The sequence below is a fragment of the Medicago sativa genome, chromosome 3 (assembly GCF_051527215.1).
Source record: "Medicago sativa cultivar Bolivia chromosome 3, Bolivia_mono, whole genome shotgun sequence".
In the NCBI taxonomy this organism is placed as follows: Eukaryota; Viridiplantae; Streptophyta; class Magnoliopsida; order Fabales; family Fabaceae; genus Medicago; species Medicago sativa.
In genome coordinates, this window is record NC_140751.1 from 31406231 (window position 1) to 31433058 (window position 26828).

Genomic DNA, 26828 nt, shown 5'->3' on the forward strand with positions numbered 1-26828 from the left:
AACGCAATTTTGGACACTTTGGACTTTTTTTTAAAAAAAACTAAAAATAAAATTGAAAATAAAAAATGATAATTTGACTGAACGTAAAGTGAAACGATTAAAACTGACAAAACGGACTAAAACGAACCAATGGCCTAAATGAGGTACTTTAAAGTACCTCTCTGCCGAAATTTCGTGTGAAATGACCAAAATGCCCCTGGGGCTAAAACGACTGTAAATGACTCAGATACGAATCTTAAAATGGGTTTTTAACAAGGGATTAAATCAAAGACTCATACAAGCAAAATTAAAAGACTCAGAGACAATTTTTAGGATTTAAACAGTGACTTGACACTTGAAATGACCAAAATGCCCCTAGGGGCAAAACTGGCTCAAAATGGCTTCAAATGCAATTTTAAAAATGGATTTTGACATAGAATGAAACAGAGACTTATTCACACTACTTGAAAGGACTTAAAACAAAATTTTGAAAGACTGAGAGACACTTGACATAGGAAATGACTAAAATGCCCCTGCATGTGAATTTTGCAAATAAAATTGAAATAAAATGCAGAGAAAGATGCAACTGATCAGAGATGGTTCAAATAGCTTGTAATGCAAGAAAAGAAAAATTGACTAGTATTTTTAGGTCCAAAATTAGGGTATAACAGAACGACACAAAGCAATTATACTGGTTCCTTCCACAATCCGGAAGTAGTCCAGTCCCCCTTGCACTTCCATGGAGATTTCACTAAGAGTAATATCTGATTACAATTGCTCAAGCACACAAGCAAGAGACTTCCTTTGCTCAAGCACACAAGCTAGAGACTTCCTTTGCTCAAGAACACAATCAAGAGACTTCCTGCTCAAGCACAACTGCAAGAGACTTCCTAACTAAACAAAATTACACAGAAAATTGTTTAAGGTTGAACACTTGATATACAATCAGAGGTGCTCACAATATAAATCAGATACAGACTCAATGGACTTAAGAATTTCTAAGATATGACTTTGAGACACAGAAATTCTAAGTGAATGCAGAACAATTTCAGCAGAGGTTTGGCACTTGTAAAAAATGTTGTGAGTCTTTCGTTCAACGTTCTTGCATTACCAAAACTCTAAGTCTTCACTTCTTTATATAGAGGTGTGAAAGAGACGTTGTGAAATTGCCAGCACACCAAAGAGTCGTTGTTGAAGCTTGATCTCTCACCAATGATATTTTGCCTGATTTGGTTGTTGTCCTATGAAGAACAAATTTGAAATCCATTCCTTATCCAAAGGAACATCTTTGCAGGCGAAGCCGTATTCTGAAGCTGTTTTCTTGTCTTGTAGCGTGGACACAAAACAGAGTAGTGGAGAACGTGGTTGTACAATTCGTACAAAGTACAATGTCAACGCTTTCGTCCAAATTGCAAGCACATGCCTTCAAACACCTTTGAAATGACCGTTGCAATGTTCCACTAATTTTCTGCTGTGTTTTCGAATCCAATAGACAGCTTTTGCAATGTAGATTCTTCAATCTTTGAATCTTCTGCAAATCCAGTTGATCTTCAGCTTCTGGTGAAATGACTTCTGATGAGGCAGCTTCTGATGATGCAGCTTCTGATGAAGCAGCTTCTGCAGCTTCTGATGGTGCAGCTTCTTCAGCTTCTGATGGTGCAGCTTCTGATGAAGCAGCTTCTGCAGCTTCTGATGGTGCACCTTCTTCAGCTTCTGATGATGCAGCTTTTGATGATGTGGCTTCTGATGATGTGGCTTCTGGACCTCTTGTCTTCAGGAGCACTATTCTTCAGGAGCAGCTTGACTTCAGGAGCACTTTTACTTTCAAGAGCGTATTGCCTTCAGAATCGTCTAAGCTTCATCTTCTTTTGCTCTTTATTTGCTCATTCAGAACCAATTAATGATGTAACTTTTTAACTGTGGTCCTGTACACTTAAACAAATATTAGCTAGTCCAATTTAGAATTTTTAATACCTTGTTATCATCAAAACTCTTTAAGGTTCATTGTTAAACACATTTTGTTCCAACAGTTGGTGGCGAGGTATGGCGAGGAGGACGGAAGGTTGGAGGTTGGGGGCCGGAGTGTATCTTCTTGGTGGAGGGAAATAGCGAAGATTAGGGATGACGTAGGTGTTGAAGAGGGAGGTTGGTTTACAGAGAGGGTGTCGAGAAGTGTCAGGAATGGAACAAATACACTTTTTTGGTTGTATAGGTGATGTTCCTTTGCGTACGAGGTTTAGCTGCCTTTTTGAATTGACGACAAATAAGTCGAGTACGGTGGGAGAAATGTTTGCTTTAGGGTGGGAGGAAAGGGGCGCGGCGTGGAGGTGGAGGAGAAGGTTGTGGGTGTGAGAGGAGGAGATGGTAGTGGAGTGTACGCATTTACTTTAACAATTTTGTTATGCAGCATGATGTTTTTGACAGGTGGCAGTGGAACCTCGACATTGAGCGGGGCTATACAGTGCGTGATGCTTATCAAATTTTAACTACTCAAAATTCTCCTTTAGTTGATGTCATGGGAGATCTGATTTAGCATAGACAGGTGCTCCTAAAGTTTTCTATCCTTGCTTGGAGATTGCTGCGTGACAGGTTGCCAACAAAAAATAACCTTGTCTGGCGTGGCATTCTTCAGGTCGAGGCTGCTAGGTGCGTGGCGGGGTGTGGCTTTGATGAACCAACATCTCGTCTTTTCATTCATTGCGATATGTTCGGTTCCTTATGGCAGCATACCAGGTCTTGGATTGGTGTTTCCAGAGTTGATCCGCATAATATACATGATCATTTTATTCAGTTTATTCATTGCATAGGTCATTCCAGGACTCGTCGAGATTTTCTTCAGCTTATATGGCTTCTGTGCATTTGGACAATTTGGAATGCTCGTAATAACATGATATTTAATAATGTCCAAGCTACAAGTAGAGAGCTTATTGAAAAAGTTAAATTTAATTTTTATTGGTGGTTGAAAGCTAACAGAGCCACTTTTGTGTATGATTCTCAGAGATGGTGGTCGGACCCGTTGCTTTGCTTGGGTATCGACTGACCTTTATGTTGTAATTATTACCTGACTGTTTGTACTTTGGGGTGGTCTTTTTAGTACACCTTGTGCTAAAAAGAGCCACTGTTTTGTTTATAAATTCCATTTTTGCTTCTTCAAAAAAAAAATTATTTATTTTTTGAACAAGTTTCAAATTTAAAAAATTCTAATATATTTTTTCTACAGAACATTTTGGCAAAAAAAAATTAATAATATTATCACCGCATGTTTTCGGAACTATTTTTATTCACTAAGGTTTTTTTTTTTGTTGCATTAACCCTCCGCTTCCCAGAGGAAAGATGTGAAATCTAGAGTACAGTTGTGATCAGGTAAGGATAGTTTGATCAATAATTGTTCTACTTAGGAATCAAACTTAAGTTCTATCAAACGATTCGTCCTCAATAAAGCTAGCTAACCTTGAACTCAATAGCTTGGTTTATTTGCTAAGGTTTATTTGCAATTCTATTATCAGAAGGAAAAAAAAAGTTTATTTGCTAAGGTTTATTCTTAATGTTTATGAGGTGGCGTCTGGCCAAGCTATTAGTTTACCGAAGTCTGAGATTTTCTACAGTAGGAACGTGACAGATGATCTGAAGAATAACATCACCAACATTTTGGCAGTCCGAGCTGTTTTGGGCATCGGGAAGTATTTAGGTATGACATCCATGATCGGTCGAGATAGGACAACCACTTTTGCTTATATCAAGGATCGTGTGTGGCAAAGGGTTAATTCTCGGAGCAGTAAGTGTCTTTCTAAAGCAGGTCGGGAAGTTATGAGAAGTTATGATTAAGTTGGTTCTCCAAGCCATTCCTTCATATGTCACGAGTCTCTTTCATTTACCAACGGCACTGATCACTACCATCGAAAGAATGATGAACTCGTTTTGGTGGGGTCATGGTCGTACTACACACAGGGTATAAATTGGTTGAGTTGGGAGAAGCTTTCGATGCACAAAAATCATGGTGGTCTTGGTTTCAAGGATCTCTCTGCTTTTAATCTTGCGATGTTGGGAAAGCAAGGTTTGAAATTCCTTACAGGCCCACAATCTCTTGTTTCCCGCATTTTCAAGGCTCGGTATTTTCCGACTAAATCCTATCTTACTGCCACCATCGATCACAACCCGAGTTATGTGTGGCGCAATATTTTGCATGCCCGCTTTATCGTGCGTGGTGGAGCGAGATGGAGTATTGGTTCTGGTACAACAGTTCCAATTCTTGATACACCATGGTTGTCTAATGGTGAGAGTATTGACGGTAATATAGCGGGAGGTTACCATGTACGTGATTTTAAAGTTCATAGTTTACTGTCTGAGTATGATAAGGTTTGGAATGCGCCTCTTATTAGGCAAATGTTTAGTAATGACATTGCTGACATTTTGAACACGCTATTGTTTGAACAATTTCAGAATGATCGTCTTATTTGGAAAGCGGAGAGGAACAGTTGTTATACGGTGTGTAGCGTTTATCGTCTTTGTGTTGAAGAAATGGTTGATGTTTCCCACCTTCATCGTCTGGGTAATTGGCGAGACATTTGGCATCTCAAGATTCCACCAAAGGTTAAGCATTTGGTTTGGCGTATGTGTAGGGGATGTTTGCCCACAAGAGTTTGATTACAAGACAAGGGGGTGTCGTGTCCGACGAATTGTGCAAGCTGTAATTACAATTATGAGGATCTCATTCACCTTTTGTTTGAGTGTCCACTTGCTATTCAGGTTTGGAATTCAGTTGGAATTTGGCAGGATTTCCAAAACGCTACCATGAATTCGGATTCTGCTGTTAACCCAATTTTCTATTTGCTTCAAAATTCACCTATGAATATTCAACAGCGTTTTGCCGCTATTTGTTGGAGTTTGTGGAAGCATCGGAACCTTAAAATATGGGAAGATGTAATGGAGAATAGCGCACAGGTTGTTGACAGAGCTATACACTTACCGGATGATTAGCAAGAAGCAAATTTGCCGCAGCCAGATGTGTCACTGCATGCGGGCATTCAGCAGATGCATTTTGCCGTGTCTGTGCAGCAGTCTGTACAGCTGCAACAGACTCAAAACAGACCTGTGCAATGGGCCAGTACAGCTGCAACATTCTCAAACCGGACCTGTGCAGCAGTCCCTACAGCCGCAACAGTCCCAAACTGATCCTGTGCAGCAGCCTGTACAGCTGCAACGTAACATCATCAAACCTGGCCTGCTATCCCGCAGTGGCAGCCACCTAGTACCGAAAGGTTTAAGTGCAATGTAGACACAACTTTCTCAGACCAATTTCAGCGAACAGGTATTGACATCTGTGTTCGGGATGAGTTGGGGACTTTTGTGTTAGCAAAGGTGCAGCAGTTTGGAGCAAAGGTGCAGCAGTTTGGTCACATTTATCCGGTAGCAATAGGTGAAGCCTTGGGACTCTATCATGCTCTCCAATGGATGACAGATATGCAATTTGATAATATCGACTTCGAGCTTGATTCCAAGATCACGAGAGATGCGTTCCATTCCTGTAAGACGGATGTCACAAATTTTGGAAGTATCATTGGAGCGTGTCGAGAGTTGTTGTCCACTTCTTTCACAAATTCAAGGGTTGAGTTTACTCGGCGACAAACAAATGAGACGGCTGATGCTTTAGCAAGAGAAGCCACTTCTTTAGCTAGTCCCAATATTTATTATGTTATCTCACATTGTGTTGAATCTATTACTATTATTATTATTATTATTTTTTGAGAGATTATTATTATTATTATTGGTTACTATCTATTATTATTATTATTAATGAAATGCTATAAGCATCTTTTATTAAAAAAAAAAAAAACTCTAACACCGTATATCACCTATTGGCAATTGAGGCATCATTCACCACCAATTTATTTTTGGTCAAGTTTTTTTTTTTTTTTGGTTATAAGTCAATTTTTTTTTTTTTTTATTGAGGCATATCATTTAATTCCAACACTTATGGCATTCCATAGGACCATAAATTACGGTCAAATTAACCCAATTAATTTTTTTTTATTGAGGCATAGCATTTAATTCCACGATAAAATGTCTTATGGTAATTTTTTATCTGAACACATTCTATTCCTTGGTTCTGTTTAAAACTCATTAAAGCTCAAATCATAAAGCATATTCATTTATTCATTTACTAATAAAAAAGTTTCTTCTCAAAACAAAATCAATTTGCAGATCATAAATATAACGATAAATTGTATATTTGGACCTTTAACTTATTCTTTGTTTTTATTTTGGTCCCCCTAATTGTTGGTACATTTAAGTTCGTTAATGCTTTTTTTGTTAGTCAAATAAATCATTTTTCGTTAGCTTTTAAAACCAATGTCTTGGGTGGATCAACATTGTAGGTGATCCACCAAAGACCTCAATAACTTTTAAAATTTTAACCGTTTGATATTTTAGTCGAAAAGACAATCATTAGATCGTCCATGCAATTTTAGCCTAATATAAATATTTCATATTACCCTAAAAAATATCATATTAGAAAAATATGAATATTTAATCAATGATCGTGATTCTTAATCACTGATGTGATCAATGTTTTTGATTCTTCCCAATTTTTTTTTTAAATGTCAAAATAAAATATAATACCAACCAAGAATAAGTCCTTCTAGCACAAGATGTGCCGAAAAGAACTTATTAAGAGTACCAAGTTACAATTACAACAAAATCCAAAACAACAAGAGAGTCAAGCTAAGTTAGAGCAACAAAGCAAGGAATATTATTAAGCCTCCAAAGATGATGGTCAAAATCAAAAGTAACATATTTTGATTTCAATGAAGATCTATTTTGGTCCTTCACAATTTTCGTGCGACCAATCTAATCTCCGACAAAAATAAAACCCAAATAATCCCTAACATTTTCATTACGTGGACAAATTAATATTTTGTTATACATGCCACAAATAAGCCTCCTTGATCGCCATTATTCGTGTTATCTGCATATTAGTATCATATGAATCAGTAACTATATTATGCATAAGCCAATCTTGGTTTGTTGACTTAAGTTGGCTTAATCGCGGACCTAAAGAAGTTTATCCTGACATGTCAAAAGAAATGTGCATCTACCTCTGTTGAATTTGAGGTTCATTATCAAGCTTTTGGAATGCAAGACTTGATTGGAAAAATTCCAGCATCGACAGCGTGAAATTCAAAGAAAATATAGCACAAGACTGAATATATCTATCACTAAGTTCAGATGATCAACATCATGAAGTATACACTTTTAACATAAATAAAATAAAAGAAATCACAAGTGCATGATATGCCTACAACGAAATGAAGTCATCCATAGGAAATATTTAATATGGAGCTTGTTCTATCAGCAAATATTCAATAAAAACACCATCAGATAAATGTAATATTTTTAGCCTGCTTTAGTATCAAACATTAATAAAAAATAAAAAATGGAAACGGCCTTGTGGTGTAGGATTTGGACGGCTTGGTCCCCCAGATTAGTCACTTATCGAGCCGGATACTGAGTTTTTAAAAAAATTGAAAATTGAAAATTTATTCTTTAAACTGAGTGTAACAGACTGAATTCTACCGATTTACAGTTGGAAACAGTTACAACTTGGAGTGATCTATGAGATATAAGTTTGTACCACTTTTATTGTTGGAATGTCATTGAGTTGTTTCTATTCTGAGTTTCTTAACAATTAAATATCGGACGGGGCGGAATAGAAAAGGAAAAACAAACTAAACAGCATTCTGGAATTTTTCTTGTACCTTCAAACAACGTTTAGTTGGCCATTAGAAGAAGATTATCATTTGAAGTTCCAAATTAAATAACCAAACCTCATACTTCAATTGAGCTGAATCCATGAGCTTTAGACTGTTTAATCTGATTCCTAATAATAATCTTCTTATCCCACATTTCTTTATCCGCATAAATATTCGACAAAGCAACACTGTCACCAACATAGCCAGGGTCCAAGTTGATCAACTTATCCCGAACTTCGGTAGCTAGCTCTAAATCACCATGGAGGCTACATGCCCCCAGTAAGGTTCGCCACATGACCGCATTTGGAGGCCCCGACATCTCCATAATGAAGTCATAGGCTTCTCTCAGATGGCCGCTTCGGCATAAGAGGTCCACCATGCAGCCAAAATGAGGCTCTCTTGGTTCTATACCATAATCGTTGGTCATACTTTGAAAATGGCGTTTCCCTTCCTCGACCAACCCTGCATGGCTGCAAGCCATTAAAACTCCAATGAACGTTACATCGTTCGGGGATACATTAAAGTTCATTTCTGAGAAAAGTTGAAGAGCTTCATGAGCTTGACCATGTACTGCATGCCCAACAATCATAGAAGTCCAAGTCGTGACATCTTTGTTTCTTGTGTTATCAAACAACTTCCTTGCATTTACAATATCACCACACTTAGCGTACATATTTATGAGAGCATTATTCAAACACAAATCAATTTTCATCCCTTGTTTACGCCGAACGAAATCATGAATCCATTCACCCATTTCGAGTCCCCCAGTATCCGCACAAGCAGAGAGAGCAGTCGTCAAAACAATTTGATCAGGCTCCACATTGTTCATCAGCATCAGCCTAAACAAATCCAAACCTTTATTCGATTTATGATTTTCAACATAAGCCGAAATCAAAGACGTCCAACATATAATATTCTTTTTGGGTATTTCATCAAACACTTGGTGTGCATCAAATAAGTTACCACCTTCAGCATACACTTTCAAAAGGGATGTTTGGAGTTGAATTATGGATTCATATCCAAATTTTATGATGAGGGCATGCAATTGTTTTCCTTGAATATAGGAATGGTTTTTGTTAATGCAGGCTTTAAGGGTATACAAAAAAGAAAAGCTATCAATGGAGTTGAAAGTTGGTGATTTTTCTCTTAACAAGGTTCTAAAGAATAGAAGAACCTTGGTGTGGTTGTTGCATTCAAGATAATTTTTAAGGGTTTGGTTTGGTTTTTGTTGTTTAAGGTTGTTGTTGTTATTGTGAAACTGAGCTATGGGGACATAAACCAATTTGTTCTCACTCATTTGAAGCAAAGTGTTGAACCGTTTCATGTGTGTCATGAATGTCACAAATTCAATTTCAGAACAATGACATGGGTTAGGATTAACAAAAAGTTTTTGTTATTTGAATATCAATCAAAATGATGTTTACAATCCATCTCTTTTTACTATTGTTTTTAGAGGAAATTGCACGTACAATATTGTAATTGACATTTCATTTAGATAAGATATAATATTGGGTGCGTTTGTTTCAGCTTTAAAAAAAATAGATTTTGAGTTAAAAGAATCTAGAGATTTTTTTTAGAGATTTTTAAAAAAATCTAAAGCTATTTCTGTTTGTCTACTATCATAAAAATCATTTTTTTAGATTTGAAACACTTCCACTTGAGTTCCTTGCATTAAGAAAAAAATGGATTTTGGAAAAGCTACTTGAAATAGATTTTCATTTTGAGGCTAAAAATGATTTTTTTAGCAAAATGGATTTTTTAAAAATCTCAAACAAATACAACAAAAACTAAAAAAGTGATTTTTTTACTCAAAAAAATAGATTTTTTTCAAAAAAAAATCCAAAACAAACAGGCCCATTATTTCATTTCACAATTAATATTTACAAAGATAAAAGAGCAACAAGTTGCATCCCTGGTCCTTTCAATGACAAAACCAATACTTTTGAAAACAACATTCATTGACATAAGGAACACAAACATCGTTAAGCAGTAACATTTGACCTCTTTGTAAGAGATCAATGGCCTCCGGAGCTAGGAAGCCAAAATTGTTAAACACAACACCTTTTATCATGTTTGGTGACTTTGTTTGAAACGGATTTGAGGGTAGCCTGTCATACAACAAAAGTCTCAGTCCCCAATCATACATGTGAAGAAACCACGATCAAGTTCACACATGCATGTTTCACTCCTATCCACTTATTGACCTAAGTGTCGATCTCCCCCCTTGTCGGTCAAAATTTCCATATCAAAATATATTTCTCCTTTATAAATGAAGAAAGTTGCAATCTTATTTTTCTTATAAATAAATTCTACAGATTGAAGTTGAATTAATAAAACAGCAGTGCTATTTAGAGAGGTCAAATCTCATCAAGAATCTAGCAAATCAATACGTGTTTTTGTAATTTTAAAGAGAGAAGTTGTGTATGCTCGGGACTAAGTAAAAATCATAGTTGGTGTGTTATATAAGAAATCAATCACTAATTGCCACCTCATGTTGTGATGGTTCGTGATACCACTCCTCACGATAAAAAGCATTTCTGTTAATAAATTGCCACAATAGTGCATGATCTCTTTATGTAGGTCGAAAGCCACTTCTTTAACACCAGTGCATGATGGAACTCAATTGGTTCATAATTTGAAAGTTGTTGATCTTATTGTCCAAGAAGCAAAAGTGTAGAATACCCCTCTCATTAATTCTGTCTTTGATTATAACACTGCAGCAAGTATTCTCAACACTCCAGTGCATCCTTCGGTTACCGAGGATTGAAGCATTTGGCTCATGTAATTTGCTTTGGAAAACAAAGGCTCCGCCGAAGGTTAAGAATTTGATATGGCGGGTGTATAGACGGAGCCTTCCAACTCGAATTTGATTGCATGACAAAGGAGTTAATTATCCAAGTCATTGTGTTCTATGCACTAACAATGCCAATTGATGAGTATTGTAAACATGTGTTTTTCGGATGCCTCAGTAGCCAAAACATATGGAGCTTATGTGATTTATCTCAAACTGTAATTTCTGCAACTCATGACAATAACTTCGCAGCTGCTGTTATTTTTCAGATATTACATCAATTATCTACAGATGATGCGTCACTTTTTGCTTGTGTTGTTTGGGGCATTTGGAAGCAACGAAATAACAAAGTCTGGAACAATACTACAAATGCTCAAACTAGTGTTCTTGTGCGTACTCAAACGTTGTTGTCCGACTGGAAACTGTTAGTGAAGCCGCAGTCTGAACTAATATGGAGCAGGCTGCTACAGGTTGTAGCAGCTGGAAAAATAGCAGCAGGACGAACAATATGCAATGTTGACGCCTCTTTTCCGACTCATGGTGATAAAGTAGGTATTGGCATGTGCATTAGAGATGAATGAGCAGAAACAAAACACAGCAACATACTCATAGTAGCCAAAAATCAATGATTCACCGATGAATGATGGCACCTAATGTTGAGCATGGAAAGTTGAGAATCCCCTGCATTGCAAAATGTACTAAAATTAATGCATATTCAATTTTAGACAAAACTAATTCAAACAGAATTCATTATACAACGGCATTACTGGTTTATTCCATTCAACTTTCCCATCACTGCAAACTTTTATGTCAATCTATAACTTTTCAAGAAGATAATTAAAAAGGATCAAGTTTCGAAAAAAATTGAATAACATCTTCAAATGTTAAGGTGACAAGACGGGTATTAAATTTTCATTGGAATTACTAGTAAAGGAATGGTGTCAAAATTTAATAAAAAAAAAGAATTTTGGGAGTAATATAAACTATACAACAAAACTGAAGCATGTTTATCTCAACTGAAGAGACCAGCAAAACACTTTAAACAAATACTTCCTAAACCCAAGGCTAGAGTTGCAATTTCAGCTCATGAACATCCCAAATCTATCCAATTGACCCTTCATGACATGTAAAGTTTACAAGTAATTTCATTACCATGCACAGCAAATCAAGCTCATACCCATAATGGATTTTTTTATTTTTATTTTTTATTTTTGGCTATAAACCACATGACATCGAGTTACATTATAGATAGCATCATTATGAAGAAAAGCATACTCTCCAAAACTCAATCACTCAATTAAGCAAAGTTATAACACTAATAATAAGGGTTTAGTAAGTAAAAAACACACCCATGACTCATGACAAAATCAAACAATGAATGAAAGATGATACGGGTCATTCACTTAACAGCAGCCACAGTCATAGTTATTGCATTATATATAGATTTGCTTAGACAATTCGGCATTTAAGTTTCCTAATCAAGAGGAAAAATTTACCGAGCCATTACATTACAGATTGGTACTGATAATTCAGAAACAATTCAATAAACCCATACCTAAGAACCTTGACACTGCCAAAACACATACCTATAATCCTTATACTTTTCGAAAGCAATCGGGAGTACTCTCTCCATAGGTCCTGCCAGTTGTCTATCTCCGAACTGAAGGATGTTTCTGGCAGTAATTGGCATCCTGACGCCATCACAATCTTAGTAAATGGAATGAATATGATATTAACTGGTACCAAATGATGAAAATTGAAATAGAAGAGAATTGGAGGATTACTGTTACTTTAAAATTGTTGGGGAATCTCACATGCTTGTTAAAAAATCCGTTGCGATATATTATCGTGATTTAACCAACTTTAACAGATTCATATGTCCATAATCCATTAAATGCTCAGAACACATTCGATCTGGTTTCAAACCTCCATTCTCTTCGTAAACCCTAGTCAACACACGATATATGGAAGTATTTCTTAGAACACCCATCTTCAGCATGTCTGCATGCAACATCATTACATCAAACATGTGTTTGAATCGAAAATGTGCCTCCAACATGATAACATAAAGCACCATGTCTGGTTTGAAACCGCTACATCTCATTTCTTTGAAAAACTTAGTGGCCTTAAAAATATGTCCATCTTTACATAAACCTTGAATTAAAGCAGCATACATAACCTCATTTGGAGAACACAACCCGCTATGATCAGTTTTACCTCCAGGGGAACCAACTACAGTTTTCTCCAAGAAAAGTTTGATTGCACCGTAAGTCTTTCCTTCTTTCAAAAGGCCATCAATCAGAGAAGTAACTGTGACAACATTTGGCGTTAGTCCCGCGTCCATCATCTCCTTATGTAGTTCGAAAGCCACTTTGTTGTTCCCAACCTTGCAATGCCCGTCGATCAAAGTCGTGAAAGTCACCACATCAGGCGTAAGACCTTTGATAACCATTTCTGTATACAACCCCATAGCAGCTTTCATGTTCCCTTTTTTGCAAAACCCATCAATCAACGTAGAAAATGTGATCACATTGGGTTCTATCTTCCTTTCAGTCATTTGTGAACACACCTCAATAGCCTTCTCCATATCACTCATTTTGCAGTATCCATCGATTACCACATTGTAAGTCACAGCATTAGCAAAAACCCCAGTTTTTCCCATCTCCTCCATCAAATCCTTAGCTTCCTCAAACCTACCCGAGTCACATAAACCCTTAACAAGTATACTACAAGTAAAAACATCCCCGAAAACTCCATTCCGTTCCATTTCATCTCGCAATTGCATTGCTTTAACCAAATCCCCCGCCTTACAGTAACCATCAATCAAACAATTATAAACATACAAATTAGGAGAAACACCAAATTTATCCATATAAACAAAGCAGTTTCGCGCAGCCTTCAAATCACCCACCTTACACAAAACATCAACTATATTCGCAAAAGTCACAACATCAGGATGCAAACCATTCCGTAACATATCACTATAAATTTCAAAAACAAGTTTAACATTACCCATTTTACAATACCCATCAATGAGAGTAACATAAGCATACAAATTCGGTTCCACCCCAGATTCCCTCATCAACTTAAAAACCCTCTCAGCTTCATCCATATCACCCTCATTACAAAAAACACGAATAAGAATAGTGTAAACCACCACATTAGGTACAATTCCTCTTTGAATCATTTCATCAAACACCTTGCGGGCATTACTAAAATCACCCTGATTACAACAACAGTTCAATAAAATTCCATATGTGATCACAGTAGGCGATAACCCGTGCGACAGCAAGTTATTATAAACACTCCACACGGAATCAAACCTCTTCGATTTGACTAACGAATGAAGAAGCGCGTTGCATTCGCGTAAAGAAGGTAATGTGGCGGGTTTGTTTGAGTTGTGAAGATATTGTTTTGTGAGTGAAGTTGTTTTTTTTATGTTGTTTTTGGTGTTTGTGTTTTTTATGAAAGAGTTTGAAGAGAAAGAGGTTGATTTGGTTATTGATGAAAGGTTTTTGTTGAATGTGATTAGAATGTTTTTGCGACGTAACAACTTCAACATTGCGTTTGAAGCAGATTAGACAATATAGCTCTTGACAAAATTATGAATGAGTGAAAGTGTAGAGGTGCAAATTTTTTGTTCACCTTTCTTACCTTAACATTGGTTTGCAAGCTTCAACTTCAATTGCATTTTTTTTTTTTTTGAAATAACTTCAATTGCAATTTTAAATCGAGGTGACAAAATTATTGCATGTATATAATTTTTTTTTTTTTTTTTGCATTTACGATGCATGCCAACTAATTAAACTCTGACGAGGATAGAGTTATTTGGAAAGCCGAAATGCATGGTCGTTACTCTGTTGATAGTGTCAGTGGCAGAGCCAGGATTATTATAAAACCTCGAAAAAAAAATTTGCAACACATTTATAGGGGTTTACATAAAAAAATATAAAGAAATTGTCCAATCTATAGGGGTTTATATAAAAAATTCAGAGGGATTTATAAAAGAAATTACAAAAAATTTGTGCCAGAGCCCAGGCGACTGCCCGGGCTCACCGGGCCTTGAAACCATCCATGTTTGGCGTCGAGGGTATTGATCTAGGATACCGGGCCGACCCAAGCTATAGGTTAACTAGGCCTTTGCCTAAGGCCTCAATTTTTTTTATTTCTTTAACTATTGTATCCAATACCTCATATTTATTTATGAAGTTAGAAATTTTAAGAGAAATAATACAAGTGGAAAATGATACACCAATTTATATACTTAATACTTGATTATATTAAAAAAACTTAATTCATTTTCAAATGCGTAAATTGCTTATAGAATAATGCCAACAATTCATATAATTGTTGCGTCTTTCGAAAATAAAATTCAAAATTAAACTTAATAATATCTTATTTAAGATCGGTGTGTCCACAAAGATTAAATGGATTTGTTTTGTTGTCGATTGAAAAAGAGTCGTTGAACGAAATCAATTACAATAATTTAATGAATGATTTTGCATCCAAAAAAAATTTAAGATCGGTGTGTCCACAAAGATTAAATGGATTTGTTTTGTTGTCGATTGAAAAAGAGTCGTTGAATGAAATCAATTACAATAATTTAATGAATGATTTTGCATCCAAAAAAAGTTAGAATAGTGAAATTTTGAATTAAAATATTACTTTCGTAAAACGAATACAATTAATAACTTTTTTATTTTGCACAAACTAATAATAACTAAAAGTGCCTCATTTTGAATTTCGCCTTGAGCCTCAATATGTGTTGGGCCGGCCCTGCTGGGATATGGAAGCTCAAGGTCTTGCCGAAGGTCAAGAATTTAGTGTGGCGTATGTGTCGGGGGTGCTTACCGACACATGTTCGCCTTCTTGACAAAGGCGTGGTTTGTCCGAACAATTGTGCCAGTTGTTCATGAATCATGAGGATCTCACTCATGTATTTTTTTATTGTCCTTTTGCTGTCCAGGTTTGACAAAAATTATTTCATCTCCTGAGATATGAAAATTTACATTTTGATTCTTACAAATTTTTATGAATCAATTTTTTTTAACAGGAAATTGAAAGAGATACTTTACTATCTCATCCAAGTTCGGATGATTTTAATTTTTTTTTCAATATTTTAAAAAGAAATGAGTAAAATTTGTAGGAATAATTATCAAAAATATTTTAATTCCTATTAAGGTTTATCTTTGATCACATTTAATACCAAATGATTATATTTAATTTCTAAATAACTAACTTTCTAAATTTGACTAGTATTTACTAAAAATTTCCTTTGGCACGATGATGAGCTGTTTTGTCAAAATTTTTTTTTTGACTATGAGCTGTTAAAATCGTTTTTCCATCAGTGAATGAATCCACGGATCTAAATTCAAGGAATTTTAACCAAACCAAAGTGTTATATATCATAATTAGAATCAGAATCACATTGCTGCATTAACACTACAATGAAGAAGTTCCATAGAAATGTTCCTGTTTTCACTTCCACTCGCTTATTCGCTTCTCTCTTTCTTTTAACTCTTTTTCTCTTCTCTCTCTCCTTCATTCTTCCATCTTCTCCATCATCATCAACTACAACTCCTACAACTAGTCTTCTTCATCTCAAACAAAATCAACAACTAGGTTTGTTTCTTTTTCTTCTTATTTCCTCTTCATTAATATAATGCACTTTTTAATTTGGTATTTACTTTATTAATCTAATCTAGATCCTAATATGAAACACCGACTCGGACACAGACACTGATAACAGTTTCAGAAAATGACATAATTAAGTCTATAATGTGTGTCAGTGTATACGACTGACACACCTAATCCGAGAGAGTATTTGTGTTTCATAGGATTGGATGGTTATGTGTTTATCTGTTTTTTTTTTTTCTTTCTTTTTTACATGCTCTGATTGATGTGTTTTCTATTTCGTTTTATATGTGTGATTCAATCTTGATTAATGTAACGTTTAATTCAATTTGGTTCACACCTTTTACGTTATTAGATCATATGATAATATTTTTAAGTTCTGTTTGGTACAATATAGGGGAATTAGTCACTTTAGTCCCTGAATCGGAAGGAATTAGTCACTTTAGTCCCTGAATGCAGATAAATTGTAAAATAGTCCCTGAATGTAGACTTTGTTAGTCAATTTAGTCCCTGAATGCAAACTTCGTTAGTCAATTTAGTCCCTGAATGTAGACTCCGTTAGTCACTTTAGTCCCTGAAATTGACCATGCAGGGACTGTTTTGCAATTTCTCTTCATTCAGGGACTAAAGTGACGGATCCTCTCCCATTCAGGGACTAAAGTGACTAATTCCCCGTAAAATATATAGCGGATTATATGCTAGCTTATAGGTAGTAGCGATAAGCTAGCTTATAGCTGATAGTGGATAAACTGGCTAATTGAATTTGTAGTGTTTGATTAAATTAGCGGTTAAAGTAGCTTATAAATATGAAATAACATAAAGAAAGTAGATTTAATTAGCACTTATTTTTTTTCAATTAAAATTGCAGGGGTAAAATTGAGATAAAAAGTGATAAGCTATAAACTTTACTCTATAAGTTACTTGAATTAACTTATCGGAAAACGCTATAAGCTCATAAAATTAAGCTATAAGCTCGTGAGAAAAGTGTAGTTACCAAACAAGTCTTTTTAGTTATACGAGCTTATAAGCTATAAGCTCAAATATGCTTTGTGCCAAACAGATCCTTAATGTATTATAAGGGTTTGTTTTATCTTAAAACTCTTAACCCTCTCTTTGTCACGGTAGTGAACAGTTCGGCCAAGAGATAGTAAAGGGAGAAAAATTACCACCCAAAAATCACTTTATATATGCACACATTTGGAAAACCACAACTTCTAAGTGTTTGAAATTACAATTCCGGATAAATCATGCCATATGGAAGTACACTTCCAAATCCAAGTTTAATTTTTTGGAAATGTGGGTGGAGGAAGTTGATCCTGTAAGCAATAGTCTAGTCAAAGATGGTTTCAGTCAGGATCGAACTCGGTTTTTCCGGTTGATTCAATCTTAACTAAAGTTCATTAACCATATCAGCTCAACTATTTGATTGTTTTTTATGGTTTTCTGACATTGGCTAAGGTATATTAAATTAATTTAGTTGTTTTTGATGAAATTATTAGTCTTCTTTTAATATAACCTTGATATTTCTTTTTTCTATGGCAACAGTTTTTCTATTTGATAAATAGTTAAGGATGTAATTGAAAAAGTAGTTATCAAACCTTGAATCTTGATTTTGAAAATGACAGATGAATAATAACAAAGTTCTTAAAAAATGGACAATAGAGAGGGAGAATGTATGACCATGTAGACTATCTTTTTGGATACTTGAATAGGTCCCTGAATTGGGATGTTAGTTTTTGCTTACTACTTGTTTACATGCTCTGTTGGTGTCCTATTTTATGCATTTATTGGTTTTCTATTGGTTTTGTTTCTCATTTGCATAACTTTTGGTCTTATAATGATAGAGTTTCATATTATTTGGTTATTAGGTTTGAAGAGTGATGCCTCTGATTCTAAAGAGTTCCCAAAAGATAAACTACTTGGTGGACTTCTAGCATCTGGATTTGATGATAGATCCTGTCTCAGCCGGTATCATTCAGTTAAAGGACTATCAGGGAATCCATCTCCTTACCTCATTTCAAGATTACGAAGATACGAAGCTCTCCACAAAAAATGCGGACCTTATACCGAATCCTACAATAAAACAGTAAAAGATCTCAATTCTGGCCATTTAAGTGAGTCCCCAGACTGTAAGTACGTAGTTTGGATTTCATTTAGCGGTTTAGGGAACAGGATTTTGACCTTAGCTTCTGCATTTCTGTATGCTCTCCTCACAAATCGTGTTCTTTTGGTTGACCCTGGAGTCGATATGGTCGATCTCTTTTGTGAACCGATTCCAGATGTCTCCTGGTTTCTCCCTCCTGATTTCCCTCTCAACAGTCAATTTCTTAGTTTGAATCAGAAATCTGATCACTGTCATGGAAAAATGCTGAAAAATAAATCAGTCACAAATTCCAAAGTACCTTCTTCTGTCTACCTTCATTTGGCGCATGATTATGATGATGAGGATAAGCTTTTTTTCTGCGATGAAGAACAAAAATTTCTGCAGAAAGTTCCTTGGTTAATGATGAAAACAGATAATTACTTTATCCCGTCGTTATTCTTGATGCCGTCTTTTGATCAGGAGCTCAGTAATCTCTTTCCAAACAAGGACAAAGTTTTCCATTTCTTAGGCAGGTATTTGTTTCACCCTACAAACAAAGTTTGGGGATTTGTTTCTAGATACTATCAAGCTTATTTAGCCAACGTTGATGAAAGAGTCGGCATCCAGATTAGGGTTTTCGACACGAGACCCGGTCCATTTCAACATGTGTTTGATCAAATCTTAGCTTGTACTTTGAAGGAGAATCTCTTGCCTGATGTTGACAAGAAGCATGATAATATTGGTTCATTAAAAAATTTGAAGTCGAAAGCGGTACTAATGACATCCTTAAACTCTGGTTATTTCGAAAAAGTAAGAGACATGTATTGGGAATATCCAACTGTGACCGGAGAAGTTATTGGTGTTTACCAACCAAGCCATGAGGGATATCAACAAACTGAGAAGCAAATACACAATCAAAAAGCTTGGGCAGAAATGTATCTATTGAGTTTAACCGATGTGTTGGTGACTAGCTCATGGTCTACTTTCGGCTACGTCGCACAGGGGCTCGGAGGTTTGAAACCTTGGATACTATACAAACCTGAGAACGAAACTGCTCCTGATCCTCCTTGTCGACGTGCAATGTCAATGGAACCGTGTTTTCATGCTCCTCCTTTCTATGATTGTAAGGCTAAGAGAGGCACTGACACAGGTGCACTTGTTCCTCATGTAAGACATTGTGAGGATATGAGTTGGGGTCTTAAGGTTGTAGACAATAATAGTGCTAGTTATTGAAGTTATGAATTGGATACCACTAGTTATTTTGCTTTAGGATAACATTAGTTACTGATTTCAAATTTATATAGTTTTCTACAGAAACCATAACTCCATATTGAGTGCATGCTATATTGGGTTAGCTTTCTTTCCTATTAATATTGATATTGATGTTGGTAGTTGCCTATTGTTGAAATAACAACCTTGATTTTCTCAGTTTAAGACTCTAAGTAACTGAAACAAATAATAGAGAACAATATGCATAAAAAGCTTTATTTATTGTTGAATTGTTGTTAGTTGTTAATTTGTGAAGACATTGGAGATTTGTGAGGATATGAGTATGCTTGCAGACGATTTTTGGTTGATAGAGGTGTCAACATAGTTGGGATGTCTTACAACCAATTTAATGTATCACATACTCTTGACTTACCTATAATTTACCAAAAAAATGTTAGTAGCAGAAAGAAATGAGTGTTGAACTTCTTACACAATACTTCAATTTTTCAATCTATACCGTTGACTATTGTTCTAAGATCTTATAATTTTAAATACTGTTGGACTAGTAAAATTTGTTTTTAAAATTGAATTGAGTGTGATAAACGTGTTATATGATCATTTACAATGTTGTTCTTTCGATTTATTTTGAAAAATATACTCGGAATTCTTTTCTTAGGTTTTCAACTCATCTAAAATTTTCTTTTGATTTTAAGCCTCTAAAATGTGAATTTAGAGTTTTTGATTAATAAGAACACTCGTTTTTATGCAGCTAAATATAATTTGTATTAGGTCTCAAGATGAAAGACAAGTTAGACACTACATATATTTTGGGTGCATTTGAGATGACTATGAGATCTTTCATTACACATATAAACACCATTGAACATTTGAATGTCACAAGACGAGAGGTCAAAATTTATAGTTCCAAATTTGGGAAGCATGAAAGATTTTCTTTGGGACCAAAATTAAAATTCACTTTTTTTTTTTTTTTTTGTGTGTTAAATAAAAAGATATTTACCTATATCAACTATTCAACAAGATTAAAGCAATAATAAACGTCACAACAACTGCAATTAAACCATCCACATTCACATATATTATGCTCAGTTATCTAAGTATTAGAAGGCACGATCAGCACACATATATGTTGGTTTACATTATCAACCACAATCACATAAAGAAAAAGCAATATCCGATCATTTAACCAGACAACACTTAAGTGCTCAAATGCCACTGAAACTCAGCTTCGTTCTTATTCAGAACTCAACTCAGTTCTTTCTTCCTTCAGATAAGATAATATGGTAGCCATGCCTGCATGACATCCAACCAAATATTAATAGGGTCCTGTTTGGATAAACAACTTATAGCATAAACGATGATCATATAAGTGCTTAAGTGCTTATGTATAAACTATTTCTATAACAAATCAAACCATTTTTATACAAGTTATCAGCTTTTTTTTATTAGCTATCCTCGAGAACATAAGAAAATAAGTTGACATGTCATAAGTTGTTCCTACAAGCTTTCCTTAACAGGTAATTATGAAAATATGTGTATTCAATGCATTGGAAATTGAAGCATTTGAAAATATGTGTATTTAATTTGGAATCCTTAAAGATGGCCCCGAGGGCACTTGTTAGCAAGACTCTTATGTTAATACGTAAACTCAAACTAATCAATCCAAAAGACCTAGCTAAGGAGAGAAGAGAAAAGACACAAGTAGTGATACTAATATGAGATCAATAATGCATATAATAGCAACTAGAAGGGTGCAAGAGCAATACGTTGATTTGAAAGGAGCACTGGTAACTCCAACAGGTGTGTTGAAGGCAACTTCCTGGAATGGGCCAGCCATCTTTCCTCGTGGAAACCATCCAAGGTCTCCACCCTTCTTTCCTGATGGGCATTCAGAATACTCTTGAGCTACCTGTGAGGTCGGCGAAATATTATCAGTGATAAACAATTGAAAAGACAGAATATTTCTATCTCAAGACTAATTTTGATTCTTATTTCTCATTCCTTCGACCAAACGGACATGCGTATGTATTTTGGAGGAGGGGGGAATCAGGATTTCCTGTGGCCAGTAAATACACGTCAACGGTCATTGTATGCAGATCAGACAACTCATATTTTGATATCAACAAATCGGATTTAATACAATTCAAAATCTGAGTCGTCTGATCTTTCATCCTACAGCTGAATTCAAGACTGCTGAAATACCAACTGCAGCATTGAATCCATTTCTGAGCGGAAGGGGATAAAATAACTATGGCATTTAGCCATTTACCACATAATAAGTTTCTTAGCCTCATTTTAAATAGAAAGCCAAATAAGGGTTTAGTGTATACGTCAAAACTTAGATACATTTCTTACTGTTCTTTTATTTTTATTTTTTTGTCAAGAGATTTTTAGCACCCTTTCAAAAATTTCCTGGCAATTATACTCTCTTTTTAGTAGAAAACAGTAGTAACAAATGTATAGCACTACGGCACTACCTCTGTTTGATCCTAGTGTATAACTTCCAAAATAAATGAAAAATACCTTTGCAAACTCTGCTGGAGGAACTTTATCCCCATTGTCAAGCCAACCATCTTGCAGCTTCTTGTAGGCTTCATTAATCTTACCTTGTTTCTCACATAAGATATGTCTTGCTGTGCAAAGTAAAAGCCAGAAATCAATGTAAATTCAAAGAGAAAAACAATCAAAGAAACTTATCATATACGGTTATTATAGCCTTGTTTACTTTCTAAAAGCATTTTCAATTTTCATTTTCTAAAATTTATGTTCAAGTGTGCATTTTACTAAATCAATTAAAACTGTTTAATAATTTCCAAAATTTCAATATATTTTTGAAAATCGTAAAAAGAACATAGTGAGGAAACTATTGGATCAATATTCCCTTATGTTTATTAGTTGAAGTGAAAATAATAACAGAAAACATTCAAAGTAAATGGGCCAGAAGGTGCTTGTAAATGGGGAAAAATTTGTACCTTTGACATAGGTGCAAGTACCAAGCCCATCAGCAGCTTTCCCACCTTTTCCTTTTCCCTTGGAAGCATTCTCATCACTTCCACTTGCAGCCTGCTTTCCCTTACCCTTTGACTCCTTTGCCTTTGCGTCTTTTCCCATCGTTCCAACAACTATTCATCATATCAATGAAACAAGTCAACAACTATTATTAAATTACATAAGTCACACAGTAGAAGTCATTGAAAACAGGAACTACAATTTCTTCATCTTCTATGTTGGATGTCTATCACACATCAGATTACATTGGACATTGTTAGATGATTAGGTTCTGCCAAGCTTATGCCAGAGTTAGTTTCTGATTTATTGTAGATTACAATCAGAATCAGTTGGTTTAATTTAACATAAAATCTCCAGAGTGTTAAACATGCTTTCTAGCTAAAGACATCGACATCAACCATCTGATATCTGTAGAGATAATAACCCAACAAAACAAGCTCATATAGACTCATTTACAGAAATTGATTCATGATCTCCAGACAAACACATGACTCGTAACAACTTAACCGAAATGACTAGCAACATCTATCAAGCTTTCATACACATACTCAATTACACACGAAGATTACACTTACGCCTGGAAAATGCAAAATCAGTAATCTGTTTAAGTTTCACAACTCAATTTCAGTCAAGGTGTTTAACCAAGTGTGGCCTAAGGCCTCGTAAACTTTTGTTCAATGAAAATGCAGTCATAAGCGCCACTTATTCAAAGGTTAGCTAGTTGTTTACAAAGTTTTTAAGATTAATTAAGTTTTAACTTTTAAGTCTATAAAATCACAACATTTCAAGTTTAGCATCTACATAAAGTTTATTCCAGTATTTGTTTGACAGAAAGATTTTATTCAATTTTAATCCATATAAATGAACAATAAGGATCAGTCCCCGTGAGCATAGCTCAGTTGGTAGGGACATTGCATAATATATGCATGGGTCGGGGTTCAAACTCCAGACACCCCACTCATTCACCTTAAAAAGGACTAAATCATCTAAGGACTAAACTTGAAAACCCGTGATTTTATAAATTATTTATTTAACCGATTTTTAAAAGCAAATTTGAAACGGTTTCACCGTAGCAGCCGCTAGTGATGGTGCTACTGTAAGCTGAAATGCAAGTTGCTAGGCTACACGCAACACAACATAAGAACATTATCATAATTGCTAACAAACTAAGACAAAACCAATTATTATCTATTAATAATATTAAAAGTAAAAAAGAAAAAGAAAATGCAATCCCAACCCATAATTATAAGCTAACTAATCAATCAAATATAGGGCAACAATATGAACCTAGAGATTGAAATTCAACTTGGGTATCAGAAAATGGTAAAATTCTACATTAGATTGCAGAGTTCTATTACACATCATGTAAAAACAGTGAACTGAATCAAAAAAGATAAAAATCTAAACATTTGTTTACCTCTAAGCACAAATGAATAGAAAAGTTGCAGAGTTTAGAAATTCAGGAAGAACAATCAAGGATGAAGAAGACTCACGCAACTTATTCACACCAGTCGAGACGAGGAATCACATTCCATTTCGTGTAGCAACAGCCCCATTGGGCCTAAATTCAAACCTTTCATGTTCTTAGGGTTGCTACTATTCCAACCCCCTTTTTATGCTATTACACCAACATATTATTATTACTTTTTTTTTTAAACTAAATTCGCCCACCCAAATTGGCACTGTGAACCTGGGACCTCGAGGAGAATTTATTAAAATGGGAGAAGGGTTTTTATTTTATTTATCAATTAAAGTAGGATTAATGGTCATTTACAATTGTTTTTGAGGACAAGAGTTTTTGAGGAGATTTGAACTCTATATCTTGAGGTTACAAGACTAGACTCTTATCATTTGAGGTAACACCTCATTTTTTTTTTTTTTTTATATGAAAAGGAATTAATTGAAGAAATTAAAAGTGATAAAAAGCCCCCTCCTACATCATCTTCTAGTGGAAGTTTTAAAGTAGAAAAAACATGAATAAATAAATAAAAAATACAATTAAAATCTAAGGAATCATGAATGAAATTTGCTGAAAAGTCAACACACTAGTTAGCCTCTTGAACCATATTGACCAAAACTAAGGAATGAATCTAAAAAATGATTCTTATGATATTCGACGGATTCACCCCACAACAGAGAAAGAGCCAAGTATATTATAAAAGCCATAAATGAAATTACTATGAGATTCTCTAATAAGTCTTCCACAAGTAGAAATCTTTGATGAATTTTATGAGACCCACAAAATATTAAACATTACAATGATCATGTGATGTGGTGGAGGTGTCCAAAAGACCTCTACGTTGGGTCTCAAAGGATGAGCCTCAGAAACTACATAATGTTCGTATATGATATTATGAACTTAGCCAGTCCAAAACCAATAAAAGTTTGATTAACTCTGATGTGGGACAAATTTTCAAATGATTAACTTTTACAAGGGCAAAATGGGAGGATTAGTAAGGTCAGGGATGAAAAATCAAATGGCCTATAATTGCAAGGATGAAATGCATATTTTACCCTTATTTATATCATTCCACTCCCCCATTAACAACAACACCAAAGAGATTGGCCAGATGTCATGATTCGTACCAATATTAGGAGTTGTGACGTTTGAATTGAGCCATTGATACAAATAAGACTAAAAAATTTACTCTAAAGATCCCGAGAGGTAAGGCCATTCTATAACATTTTTACTTCTTCAAAGTCTCTTAAGACATACATAATCGTTTTAGGGTAATTAATACACCTTGCACATAGATTGTCTCTAGGCATGCATTTGTGATATCTTATAGACTTATACCATTTTTTCAGGATTTTATCATGAGCTATTTTCCAAAAGATATATTTGACTTGTTTTATCCTTGCCAAGACCATTTATCCTTGCCAAGACCAGACGTGTTAAAAAATATCATGGTTTGTTGGAAAAGGTGATGTTTCACGTGCATGATACAATAAGAATACTTGATTGAGAAATTTCCTTTTGTAGTAAGGTTCCATAAAGAAAGTTCGATTTTCCACTAGAGGTTCGCTTAATCATTGTAATTTTCTCACAAATTTCTTGAGGAAAAAGTTGATTGAGCATTTCCTAGTTCCACTCGACGTACACCGTATAATGAGAGACATCAAATTCCATCTAGATAAGAGGGAAACTATTATGAAATAAATTTAGCAAAAGGATCCATAACCCCTTCCTTATTAAGACAACAAATTTGTTTTCATATATGATATGTATTTTATTATGATCAGTTGTAGAGCCCCAAAATAAAATATTTGAATGCTTTTTCTGTCGCGTGCGACATAAAGAGACATTGGGATTCTACTTGGTTAAATCACATAACCACGACTACTGGTTAAGGAAGATTAGCCCAAAGTAAACCTTCCAACAAAAGACATAGAATTTTCCTTTAAGACTGATAACTTTCCCATTTTATTAAGAATTAATTCATAGTGGATTTAAAATCCCTTTGATGAGGCAATGACACACCTAAATACACTATAATATCCTTTGGTAATATGGATTCTCAAATCTTTTCTAAAGTTATTATCAAGATCCCTTAAGACATTGTTAGATAAAAAGACCTTAGATTTCTGAAGATGATATCAGATCCTCCTTTAAGATCTATTGGGCGACTTGCTCTCAGGTTACCATTACCAGACCAGCCATCATTTATATCTACGTACCAAGTCCAATAATGTTGGGTGTATAGATGTGTATTAAAGAATTTCACATTGGCTCGGAGATGGAATGAACAAGTATTTATAAGTGGCAAAAGTCCTTACCTAACAAATTAGATTTAGCAAGAGCTTCAATGATAACAAAACAAGCAATGAATGAATTAGATAATTCAATTATGAACGAGATGTTCAACTTTGAATTTTTTTTTTTTTTGAAAGAATGTTCAACTTTGAATTATTTCTTAGTAAACAAATTAATCAATACACACAACAATGTACAAAACTTATCACTATATCAAACCAAGTATATATGTGTCCCGTGTTCCTAAAAAAAATGTATGCGTCCTGTGTTTTTTTTTTTTTAATATTTATCAATGATGAATGTTTGACCCATGTTTTTTTAGGCTTAATATTAGTTTTAGCCCCCTAAGTTTCAAGAAGTTGTGATTTTGGTCCCATAAGAAAAAAAACTACAAAACCGCCCCCTAGGCCAGTTTTGACTCGGTCAACGCACAAGTGGACGTCATGTGTGTATTAATTTATTTTTTTAATTAAAAAAATGTAATAAAAAAGTATTAAAAAATTAATTTTTTTTACATAATTACAAAAAAAAATTAAATAAAAAAGTATTTATTAAATAATTTAAAAATAAAAAAATAATTTTTTAATTAAAAAATAAAATAAA

At 34.7% G+C, this 26828-nt stretch overlaps 4 protein-coding genes across 7 annotated transcripts; 1 reads left to right on the top strand and 3 right to left on the bottom strand.

Moving 5' to 3' along the window:
- Window positions 1-6704: 6704 nt before the first annotated feature.
- Window positions 6705-9170, bottom strand: LOC146937130 (Tetratricopeptide repeat (TPR)-like superfamily protein). Its single transcript, XM_085751588.1, has 2 exons — window positions 7734-9170; window positions 6705-6943 (listed from the first exon to the last, which is right to left on the bottom strand). The coding sequence occupies exon 1, from the start codon at window positions 9058-9060 to the stop codon at window positions 7804-7806; it is 1257 nt and encodes a 418-aa protein (XP_085607714.1). The 5' UTR covers window positions 9061-9170; the 3' UTR covers window positions 6705-6943; window positions 7734-7803.
- An 879-nt stretch (window positions 9171-10049) lies between these two features.
- Window positions 10050-14314, bottom strand: LOC146937131 (uncharacterized). 4 transcript variants are annotated; one of them, XM_085751591.1, is made up of 3 exons: window positions 12309-14314; window positions 12105-12209; window positions 10050-11199 (listed from the first exon to the last, which is right to left on the bottom strand). In XM_085751591.1, the coding sequence occupies exon 1, from the start codon at window positions 14078-14080 to the stop codon at window positions 12362-12364; it is 1719 nt and encodes a 572-aa protein (XP_085607717.1). In that variant the 5' UTR covers window positions 14081-14314; the 3' UTR covers window positions 10050-11199; window positions 12105-12209; window positions 12309-12361. The 4 variants fall into 4 exon arrangements, with proteins under 4 accessions (XP_085607717.1, XP_085607718.1, XP_085607716.1 ...); XM_085751590.1 differs by having other exon boundaries at window positions 10697-11199; window positions 12333-14212; XM_085751589.1 differs by having other exon boundaries at window positions 10697-11199; window positions 12303-14212.
- Window positions 14315-15948: 1634 nt separating this feature from the next.
- On the top strand, window positions 15949-19663 carry LOC146937132 (galactoside 2-alpha-L-fucosyltransferase-like). Its single transcript, XM_085751593.1, has 2 exons — window positions 15949-16140; window positions 18021-19663. Exons 1-2 carry the CDS (start codon window positions 15966-15968, stop codon window positions 19466-19468), a joined length of 1623 nt encoding a protein of 540 aa, XP_085607719.1. The 5' UTR covers window positions 15949-15965; the 3' UTR covers window positions 19469-19663.
- Window positions 19664-20512: 849 nt separating this feature from the next.
- On the bottom strand, window positions 20513-23941 carry LOC146937133 (FKBP-like peptidyl-prolyl cis-trans isomerase family protein). Its single transcript, XM_085751594.1, has 5 exons — window positions 23889-23941; window positions 22435-22584; window positions 21986-22095; window positions 21229-21371; window positions 20513-20755 (listed from the first exon to the last, which is right to left on the bottom strand). The coding sequence occupies exons 2-5, from the start codon at window positions 22571-22573 to the stop codon at window positions 20713-20715; spliced, it is 435 nt and encodes a 144-aa protein (XP_085607720.1). The 5' UTR covers window positions 22574-22584; window positions 23889-23941; the 3' UTR covers window positions 20513-20712.
- Between the last annotated feature and the right edge of the window lie 2887 nt (window positions 23942-26828).